The sequence below is a fragment of the Suncus etruscus genome, chromosome 1 (assembly GCF_024139225.1).
Source record: "Suncus etruscus isolate mSunEtr1 chromosome 1, mSunEtr1.pri.cur, whole genome shotgun sequence".
In the NCBI taxonomy this organism is placed as follows: domain Eukaryota; kingdom Metazoa; phylum Chordata; class Mammalia; order Eulipotyphla; family Soricidae; genus Suncus; species Suncus etruscus.
Window position 1 is genome coordinate 175,407,406 of NC_064848.1, and position 11,149 is coordinate 175,418,554.

Consider the following 11,149-nt stretch of genomic DNA (forward strand, 5'->3'; position numbering starts at 1 on the left):
AACACCCTACTCACTATGCTATTGCTGCATTCCCAAGGGATCAGCTACTTCTTGGCAGTGTTGTCACTGCAAGTTGAGGAATAGTCTAGAGTCTTCTTATAAAAGGTACATGACAGTCACTCTTCAGAGCCCATTATCCACAAAAGGAAGATAAGCTCAGGAAATAGCTCCCCATGTACTAAGGACAAGCTTCCCCCCCCCTTGTTCTCTTTGAAACAGACCCAAAATTGAACTTCCTGGCAATTTGTTGAGTGAGAATGAGAGAATAGAGAGGACAGGATGCTACAGGGACAAATGCCTTGGGACAGACCTGTCTCTAATCAGCTTTTTCTGCTTTAACTCAGTTGTTAAACTCCCTGAAGGTTATATCCTATAGATTAGAAGGGGTTAGTATTTAATTATTTAATTGTCACAAATGACATTGAATGGGAGAAGACTGACAATTGGTAAGCTCTCTGATATTCCTTGGGATAGTCCTTGAAAAGTTTTTGAGTTTGGATTCCTGTGGAAGAGGGAAGAAGAAGAAGAAGGAAGAGAGAGAGAAAAAATAGACAGGTTCAGGTCCCTTGAGGGAAAAGAGAGAAGAAAAATGGAGTGAAGAGAAGAGAGGGATTTTACTGGAAAGGTTATTTTAGCAGTAGAAAAACAGAATTTGTCAGGTGTTAGATCAAAGAAGACAGAAATATGAAGAATTTTAAGATATTTGCACCATTGTTCATAAAATGAGAGTAAAAGGAGAACATTTTTGTTGAAATGCCCAAGTTCCAGCCCAGAGCCAGAACTCCCCACTGTCAAATATGTACTGAAGCCAAGCTGAAGACAAAATGATGAGATCTGAGACCAAGGAGACAAGTCAATGGGAATTTCATAGAGATACTTGGGAAACTGCAGGATTGATCCTCCTTTTTAAACTGGCCTGAATCAAAAGACAAAATAAGGAAGTCTGAAAGGAAAATCTAAGAAGATAGGGTGGCCTCAGTTTAGACACTCCCAGTATGCCCAGAATGAATAGAGTATGGCCAAAAGGGATGGAGGGCTCTGGACATGTCAGGGGTGTCCCCCAAAATGTCTAGCCCTGAGAAGCACAAAGATGGGAAGGATGGGGTTTCAGGAATCTGGCCTGAAAGGAGCAACTACAGAGAGCTGAAAAGACGAGACACTCCAGCAATACTAGCCTCCTAGGGAAGTTGCACCTTAGCCTGGGTCCTGGGTCAACTCCTCAGGTTTAAGCATTACCTAAGAAGGTGATGAATTGGACAGTTCAGGGTCTCTGGGTGTATCTTATCTCTCATCTCCTGGTTTCAAATTTCTGCAGCAAATAATGGAATGGATAAGAGATTGCCATGAGGGGTCAGAGAGATAGCACAGTGAGTAAAGAGCATGACACACAGCTGACTTGGGTTTAATTCTTAGCATACCTTATGGTCCCTGGAGCATCTCCAGGAGTGATTCCTGAGTACAGAGCCAGGAGTAACCTCTGAGCATTGCTGGGTGTGACCCCCAAACCTGAAGGAACTAAGGACAGATTGCTATAATTGACTGATTAGATATAAGATTGGACAGAAAAATAGTAACAATCACATGAAGACTGTGAGCCATGAAATTAAGCTTCCTTCTCCTATAGGTGTAGAAGGGCATGAGGAAACAGAAGATTCTTTAGCGGGACTGGAGAGATAGCATGAAGGTAAGGCTTTTGCCTTTCAGGCAGAAGGTCATTGGTTTGAATCTCAGCATCCCATATGGTCCCCTGAACCTGCCAGGAGAGATTACTGAGCCTGGAGCCAGGAGTAAACCCCTGAGCACTGTGACCCAAAAATCAAAAAAAAAAAAAGAAGATTCTTTAGCTCATAGAAAAAGTAGATTTATCACCTCAGAGATCTTTATTTACAGATTAATTCCCATAGAGCAAAGAAGATTATTAAGAAATATTATTATAAAGACACTCAATTCCTTCTAGGAAAGCTTTTTCCAGTGTCAGGCAGAAAGCTGGGTCAAACATGCTCATCAGCTATAGCATCCAAAGCTATGAGCACTGAACTTTGGTAAAAGGAGGTTCACAGGCTGCTTTGTTGTCCAACCTAAGAGACCTATGAGTCAGGCTCACAGATCTTCTTTCTAGATGGGTTTTTTTTTTTTGGGGGGGGGGATTCACACCCGGCAGTGCTCAGGGGTTACTCCTGGTTCTACACTCAGAAATCGCTCCTGGTAGGCTCAGGGGACCATATGGGATGCCGGGGTTTGAACCATCATCCTTCAGCATCTAAGGCAAACGCCATACCGCTGTACTATCTCTCCGGCCCCTCTAGATGGGTTTTAACCCCAGAGACTCCAGCTGTGCTAGGAAACAAGAACAGAAAACATACTTGATATGATTTCTGCATGAGTTTGCTTGCCAACCTCAGGTCCCAGACCACTCCCTGTATCACATATGGCTCCGTGAGCACCACCAGCACTAGCTCCCGAGCATCACTGATGTATCCCAAGGCCTCCCTCTCCCCTCCCAAAACAAGGATTTCCTCAGCACAATTGTTTCCAACTGAGGACCCATCAAGCATTTCCTTCTTGGAACAACACAATAATACATATTTCTTTTCCTGCAGGCATTGAAATATTGCCATTATTTAAGTCCTTTAATTTTGGAGCTAGTCTTTTTGTTTGTCTCTTGTTGTTGTTGTTGTTGTTGTTCTTACAGTGTGTATAAAACATTGATACCTTATAATAATGGGTATTCCATTTTCCCACCTCAATGGGAGAGGAGACATTGAATTAATCTGTTGTGACTTTCATGAAGGTAAAATCATAACGCTGGATTAAGGCTTTCTGTTCTGTGTCCTGGTCCATTAAAAGTGAATTCCATTTCTATCTCCACAAAGGAGGACCAAAGAGCTGTAAGGTGACTCTTACACAACATTCCTAGATTGTACTTGCCTGTAACTATATGTCTTCCAAATGAAAATATAGTTGAAGAAAGTTCTCATATTTTTGTACAGACTCTAACAGCTCAACTATCTTTTTAAACCAATATGGGCATCTCAGATTTTTGTAATAAGTGATTGTTTCTGTGTCTGCTTTCTTTTTGCTTCTGAATGGAATTGTTAGGATATCCGAGTCTGAATGCTTATAGACTAATATGATATTAGTCAATGAAAATAAATGTAAAATGTAATAGTTTCAGGCAGCACAGCAGAGAACTTACCTTACATGTGTGGATTTGATATCAAGCACTACAGAGGCAGAAACAAACACTGCAGTAAATCCTCTAGGTTGGGTTGCAAACATGCAAGTCATTAAAGTCATAAAACTGAATTCAAAAATGTTCCATTCATGTGAAGCTGCCTTTGAAGTCAAAGATTTAACCAAGAAGTTGTGGTACATATACACAATGGAAAACTATGCAGCTCTAAGAAAGAATTACATCATGCATTTTGTAGCAACATGAATGGAACTAGAGGATATCATGCTGAGTGAAGCCATCAGAATGAAAGGTATAGATACAGAATGATCTACACCATTTGTGGGACCTAAAGATACACAGCAAGGGTAGCAACAAAGTGCAAAAGGAAAGAGGAGAACTGATCCATATAACAAGATCGGAGACTTGAGGTTCTTTGGAGAGGGAAGAGGTAGACTAGTGAAAAGTATGCATGAGAACCTGTAATAGGAGCATTGTAGATCACAGACTCTTAATAAAGATAATTTTTATATAAAACACCAGGACACTATCTGTCAAATTCATTGCAACCATGTGGCAAATCTGAGTCAAGTTTAAATGTTCTTGAAACATTCAGAATGTAATTATGTAATTATGAGTCCTATTTTAAACTTATTTTTACCACTTCACAGCCTTTTCTTTCTAAATTTGAGAATGACCTGTTTGAAGGTGACAGAAGAGAATAAAAGTATATGTGTGTTAAAAAAAAAAACAGCAAGCAGATGAAATGATAATTTTAGACAAGATCAAGATTCCAATATGATTGACCCCTCCCTGAGAAATTCCAAATTTCAACAGGGTCTAATGGCAGGAGGGGCCCAGGAGGGGCGGGACTTCTGGCCCAAAGATCCCTCCATCACCCAGGGGGCAGATAAAAGACCAGAGAAGAGCACAGAACACCGCACAACACAGGAACAGCAATCTCTGCGGGATGAGTGTGCTGGCGGCCAACCTCAAAATAATGGGTGGGTTCCTCGCAGAGCGTACCCTGCTGCTGATTTTGGCAGGGGTCCTGGCCACAATGATCCTGACCCAGCCCTGCGAGGGCAGTGTCCCAGGTACAACCTCAAGGAAGGGGGCACAGGTGGGAGTGGGGTGGGGAATGGGGAAATTTGGTTCTGGAGGGCTGGGCTGGATTCTGACTCCAGGACTCACTGGTCAATGCTCCCCACTAAGACTCAGGTCTGCCTGCACTTGGGCTACAGGAGGCAGGGAAGAAGGCTATGAACACAATTGGGCTATTAGGTGTGGACAAACACAATTAGGGGACAGGAGGACACACAGCAGCTCATGAGGAGCTGTGGACCCCAGAGGTAGGTCTGCCCTTGCCCTCCCACAGAGAACCAGATGAATCTCATGAATGTGCCAGGTACTTCGGCCGATCCCTGCGATGGATGGAAACCAAGTGAGGTGGAGAATCAGAATGAGGACCATGGCCATGACAAGGATGAGGTTTGCAGTAACGAGTACCGAACCTTCTCTGGTAGATGCAATCACAAGTGAGTTCCTGGGGCTCCACGCACCTGGTCCTCCCTCTCAAAAACCTCACACTCCCCATTGATCCTATCTGTCTGGTTTTGCAGTGTGTCAAAATGGTGGGGTTCTGCCAACCAGGCCTTCGTCCGTTGGCTGCCGGCCGAGTATGAGGATGGGAAGGGCCTCCCCTTAGGCTGGACACCAGGAAAGAAGCACAATGATTTCTTTCTTCCTCCAGTGAGTAGAACCAGACATTTCCAGGGACATGACAGAATGTTGGGTGACTTCTAAATTCAGTGTGGGGGTCCCAGTAGGAAAAGGTAGAGCAGGATAGGGTCATCTCTGCTGGGTTCAGTGCGGATGACCCATAACCTCAGTAGGTTAGTCCTCGGACATTGGGAAAGTTGAGAATCTCCCTGCCATGCTGACCCATCTCCCCCCACAGGTCCGGGAGATCTCCAACAAGATCGTGCGTTTCTCCAGGGATCTGCTGACTGCCGACACATTCAGAACACTCATGTTCGTCTATTGGTGGGAATTCATCAAGCATGACTTGATCTCTTCCCCTGAATCTGATAGTGAAGAGGATAACACACATGACACATCACATGGATATGATCACATAACAAATCCTGACTGTGACGAGACCTGTGACAAGAAACCGCCCTGCTTCCCCATCGATGGTACCTATCCATGTTCCATCATGCCCCTGGAACTAGAGTTGGGACACAGATTAAGATATGTCAGCCGAGGAACATTCACAATTACCCGGAGGCTGGAAGGACAAGGACAGAAGCCTTATCTGTGTGTTTGGGAAGCTGGGCCTCTGGGCTGGTGCTGCAGGGAACAGAGAGGAAACTTCCCTACTACATTGACTCCCCTTCCAAATTGGGGATGTTCAGGGCATGACTGGGGAGCTGAGCCTTGACAGGTTTCACTTCTGGCTGCTCATCTCTGTCGGAATCTAAGGTGGGAGAACTCCCACACCTCCCTCTGACAATTTAGCTCTGGGCAGTCAATGTCAACTTTGAAGAGACTCACCTTCCTTCAGAGCATCTACTTCCCAAGTTGCTGGCTGAGCGATATTTGCACTGAAGCTTGCTGAGCTTCCTGGTCTACAACATGCCCTGCACATGAGAGGGTGGATTTCATGAAATTGAGGAAGCACAAGCTTCCTGGTCAAAAGGAGGTACTCACCTACTTCTGTGCAAAGGCCTTGCCATGCTTCTCTGTTGGCCACAAGAAGAGAGGAGGATGGAGAAGATGCAGGTTCTACCCTGCCCAGATGCTAGGATTGCAAGCATTAAGGGTGTTCACATTAAGTGGGTTCAATCTAGGAGAGTCTAAGAGGGCCATCTGGAGGGGGGCACTTTTGAGTAAGGTGTAGATGCCAGGGAAATAAGCAAGAGCAGTGAGCTTGCTTGTGTGTCATGAACTCTTCTTCCACCTAGATTCCTCCCTATGATCCACAATTCGAGAGCATCGGGACTGCCTGCCCTATACCCGCACACTAGCTTCTTATTCCACTGAGAGCAACCAAAAGCGTGAGCAGATAAGTTTGCCCACTTCTTTCCTGGATGCCAGCATGGTATACGGCAGCGACCTTTTCACAGCCCGAAGGCTGCGCAATCTCACAAATCAAGACGGGCTGCTAGCCACTCAACCAGCAGTTCACTGACCAGGGCCGAGCACTGCTGCCCTTTGACAATGTGATCCCCGACCCCTGCCAGCTCACCAACCGTTCTGCCAACATCCCCTGCTTCCTGGCAGGTGAGAGTCACAAGGTAGCAGGAGGCAGGTGCCTCACTCAGTTCTCCCTACCCAGTAGTCTGCAAGATGGGCCATGGCTCAGGGGGTGGGAGGCAAGTTGCTGAGCAGGAGACTGAGGGAGTGAGCAGAGATGAGTGCAGGCTGCTCTTGGCTGCTTACATACCTGTAGGGAGCAGGTTGTCCTAAGCAGGGACATGACAGCTAGCTCCCACACTTGAAATCCAAGGCTTTATGCACCTCTACAGGGACATAAAGGTGTCTGTCCTCCAAAAGAGAGCTTCCCCACTCTCAGTCCTTCATGTGCCCAGGCCCAAGTGCTAGGCAGGGGACTCCTTTGGGATCCCTCATATTTTTTGGATGCCCACTTACACTCTCTTCTCCAGACAAAAGTTTCTATTGGATGAGGATAGTTTTCAGTCATGTTAGATATTTGCACAGGTGTGTGCCATGCTCTGGATAGATATAAAAGGAATGAATTACTACCAGCAACCTTTTCTTAAGGAAAAACTGGGCAGAGTAGAAGTAGAAGGTTCTTACTCCAGTAGGTCAGACAGTGGTGGTCCTGGACTCACTCTGGTCATGAGGGTACAGGCCTTGAGTTCACTCTTCCTGCCCCAGGACTGCCTGCAGGGGTGGCAGCTGCTTCTCAGGCTGGTTCTCTTTGCTCCTAGCAGAGCCCTAGAGAACAGGGGTTGAAAGGAACCAATGAGCCTGCACAGGTCTGAGTGGGAGCTCTTGATGTCACCCGGGAGGCCTTTGATCACTGTGGAACTCCCAGGAGTGTCCAGTGTGCAGCAGGGGTATCCAGCTTGGGCATACCTATTTTCCTGACTCTGGAGAACAGGTCCAGGCAGGGCCCAGGAAGTGTGCTATCCCTAGGGAAGCTTGGGCTCCCATGTACCCCTACCATCTCCACTCTATGACTCAAGCCAGATTTCCAGGGGAGCTCTGGTCATGGGTCAGAGGTTGTCCTGCCCATACCAGTGTGTCCTGACTTCTCCCAAGATCAAGCCTCACTGTTTCCTCCTTTTATCCCTCGAGCTGGAAGACAGCTGAATTCAGTACACACACACACACCCCCAGCACATTTTGAGCAGTGAGATCCAGCCTGAGCCATCTAGCATCACAGCAACTCTCACGTCCTCCTGGATAGCCACTGTCTGGGTGACTCTACACATGGTGTTTTCCAGGTGATAACCGAGTCAGTCAATCTCTGGAGTTGATGGCCTTCCACACCCTGTTTCTGCGAGAGCACAACCGGCTGGCTAAGGAGCTAAAGCTCCTGAACCCCCATTGGGATGGGCCGAAGCTGTACAATGAGGCTCGAAAGATCGTGGAGCCATAATCCAGGTGGGAGCAGAAGTGAGATGGGCAGGGGGAGAGCTTCTGAGGTGGCTCCCAGCTCCTGAACAGGCAGGGCAGGGGTATCCCTAAACCTAGCCTCTACTCCCTTCTGGACTTCCTATCTCTCACCCATTGCCTCACTCTTCCCATGAGCTCGAGGAGGGAACTTGGGTTTGTTGAGGCAGAAGGAGAGTTTAGGTGTCTCTTCCTGCCCCACAGGTGGTGTTGGGCTCAGGGTACTGCTGCTGGGTTCAGAGTGGGACTTTTACTTTTCAACTTCCAGGTCATCACCTTCAACGAATCCTGCCCTTGGCTTTTGGGTCCAGAACACTATGAGAATTACTTTAAAAACTACCGTGGCTACTGCCACAAGGAGGACCCACGGATTGCCAATGTCTTCACCATGACCTCTCTCTGGACCCACACTATGATGCAGCCCTTCGTACTGCGCGTGGACAGCGAATACCGTCTCCCCTGGTCCCACCGCAAAGGTGCCCCTGAATGATGCTGTCTTTGCCACCTGGCGTGTGGTGCATGAGGGTGAGCAGGTCTTCCCAGGCAGAAAAAGCGGGCAGGGTGAGCAAAAGAGGACTGGGTCACTGCTGAAAAAGAATGGGGACAAAGGGAGATGGGGACAGTATGTCCCAAAGGATTTATTCCTCACCTCCTTCTCTGAGACTCAGACGAGGTGGCCCTTGATAGGGTTTTCTGCCTCCTTTCTCCACACTGACCTCTATTTGCTGAGACAGAAGCAACAGAACATGAACCATTGGTTCGTCCCACTGGGAGTGATCCTGGTGGTAGGTAATAAGGCAGGGTTCCTGCAGTCAGGCCTGACCATGCACCTACCCTTGCCAACCTACAGGTGGCATTGACCCCATCCTCAGAGGCCTGCAAGCCACACCTGCCAAGAAGAACCAGCAGTGGGCCTTGGTGGTGGACGAGCTTCTGGACGGGGCTCTATAAGAAAGTATACAGGGTCGGGCTTGACTTTGGCCTTCCAACAATTCTGCAGCAAGGCCGGGACCATGGCATCCCAGGTAAGGGGGTCCTTCCACTTTCCCCAGCTGCTAGCTCAGGTTGGCTCTGTGAGGAGTCTGGGCTTTGAAGAGAAGGAACATGGATACCTTGTTGGGCCCTGGGGACTGTGAATCAAAGCATGCACTCTTAGGGGTGCCCACCAGCATGGAGTTTCTGGATCTGTGAGTACATGGCCTGACCAAGTTAAGCTCTGGAAGTAGAAGAAGGAAAGCAGGCCTGGTCAAGCCAATGTGACAGCCAATTGAAAGACCTGGAGAGAGAATTCCTCTTTCTGGTTTGTCTCTGAACAGGAAAGTAGGGCCTAAGTGGAACAAATGACCCAAAAGATATGTGAAACTTAACATGCCACAGGTCCAGGTCATTGGGTCTTCTTAGAACACTTAGAACATTCAGGCATACAGTGGTGCATTTTCTCTGGGAATACCCACGTCTGGGGTATAGATGGAAGAGTCCCTCCTTGCCATGAGGGTTCCAGGTGGATGCTCAGGCTGCAGTGCTCTTAGGAGGCTCTCATGGGAGCCAACGAATCTTAGGTTGCCAGGAGCATGTGAAAGTCAGGTCCAGGATTCTTTGGCTGTTGGGTGAGATCAGGTAGATAGACTCACCCAGTGAAGGTGACAAGCATCTGTGGCAGCAGGTACAAACATGAGAGCGGAGTTCTGACACTCAAGATGCTGCCCCAAGCTCACTCTGCTAGAAGAGCAGTGAGATTTGAGTCAGCAGAGTGTTTCTGTTCAGTCCAATGTGTGTGCGGTGGGAGGGACGAGGGAGCTTTGTCCTGCCTTCCATGCCTAAGGGAAATGTGCAGGAACTGGGTGGAAAGCGTGCTGACTGAGCTGAGAAGCTGCTTCCTGCTCTCACTCGCACATCCCCTGCTAGAAACCTGGATAACATCCTGGGTCAGCACAGTTCTGAGTTCCCTTCTGTTCCTCTCTGTCCCTCCAAACTGACCCAGAGAAATTAGATGGCTTGTAGTCCTCCTCAGCATGGATAGGCCTGACTCTTACTCTCCTTTTCTCCTTCTCCACTCCTTTCTTCATTGTGCTGACCCTATAGAGACTGGTACCAGTTTCTGTGGGCCTGTCTCAGTTGCCTTTAATAAAGGCACTAGAGCCCTTCACAGGACAGTGTCAGTTCATGAGGCTCCACAGAGCATGGCTGTCTCCTGCCTTAAATTCTCAACAGTGTTCATGTCTGGGTGGTGCATAGATCTTGTGTTGGAGAACATGGAGATCTATCCACCTGACCTGACCACAGTGCTCTCTCTGGGAAGGAGTGCGAGGGGGGAGAGGGAGCCTCGTGGAGGGCAGCAAAAGAAATCTGACAGTGCTTCTGGCTTTCCTTTCCAGGGTACAATGCGTGGAGGCGCTACTGCGGGCCTCTCTGAGCCCAAGACCCTGGTTGAGCTTGGCATGGTGCTGAAAAGGCCCAATCTTCGCAAGAAAGCTTATGGATGTCTACGGGACGCCTGACAACATTGACCTGTGGATCGGGGCCATTGCCGAGCCTGCTGTTGAAGGGGGGCCATGTGGGTCCTCTCCCTGGCTTGTCTGTTGGGGCAACAGTTCCAAAAAAATTCGCATTGCAGACAGGTGAGGGCTTTGTGCATGTGCCTGACCTTTTTGCTCTTTTCAGATTCCTTCATTATCTCCCCAATCCCTGGGATCTGGTGCCTAGAGGCTCCTTGTGGAGACCTGGGGTTAACCTGCCTGGAACAGGGCCTGGTTGGAGAGGCTAGAACCAAGAGGCAGAGAGGACTGCAGCCAGAAGCCACTTGCAGTTAGATCTTCACTTGGGCTTTCTACGCCACAAGTGTGGGGAGGCACCTTCTGGTTTAGGATCTGGCACTTCCCCGGGTCAATGAGCCCTGAGCACAGAAATGCTGTGTGCTCATGAAATGGGGGTGCTGGACATGACCCTTGTGTGGTGTGTCCATGAATCAAATGGGACTGAATTTTGCTGGCAGAAATTTCTGAGCAGTGAATGTGATGTTGTTTTTTTTTCCCTCCCTGTTCAAAGTGTCATTAACATGTAAAACTCTTGATGGTCTCTGCAGGTTCTGGTGGGAGAATTCATTGGTCTTCAGTTTCTCCCAGCAACAAGAACTAAAGAAAGTTACCTTGGCTTCAATCATATGTAAGAACACAAATATTGACTTTGCGTCTAGTTACATATTCAAACCCATCAAATATAAGAGTTATTTCAACTGTAGTGTGTTTGAACAGCCTAGCAGGAAATTAAACCTGTTCTTCTGGAAGCAATAGTGAAACCTCTGCACATATGGGACAGGTCCACCATCCACTGCCC

At 47.9% G+C, this 11,149-nt stretch overlaps 1 protein-coding gene across 1 annotated transcript; it reads left to right on the forward strand.

Annotated features, from left to right (window-relative positions):
- Nucleotides 1-4,142: 4,142 nt before the first annotated feature.
- LOC125996298 (eosinophil peroxidase-like) lies at nucleotides 4,143-10,626 on the forward strand. The gene is given in 16 exon segments (XM_049765276.1): nucleotides 4,143-4,269; nucleotides 4,551-4,710; nucleotides 4,795-4,924; nucleotides 5,133-5,370; nucleotides 6,202-6,347; nucleotides 6,349-6,457; nucleotides 7,648-7,788; nucleotides 7,791-7,807; nucleotides 8,085-8,270; nucleotides 8,272-8,341; nucleotides 8,667-8,755; nucleotides 8,757-8,841; nucleotides 10,192-10,217; nucleotides 10,219-10,278; nucleotides 10,280-10,370; nucleotides 10,478-10,626. Coding segments are annotated over 16 exon segments (1,824 nt in total).
- The last annotated feature ends 523 nt before the right edge of the window (nucleotides 10,627-11,149 follow it).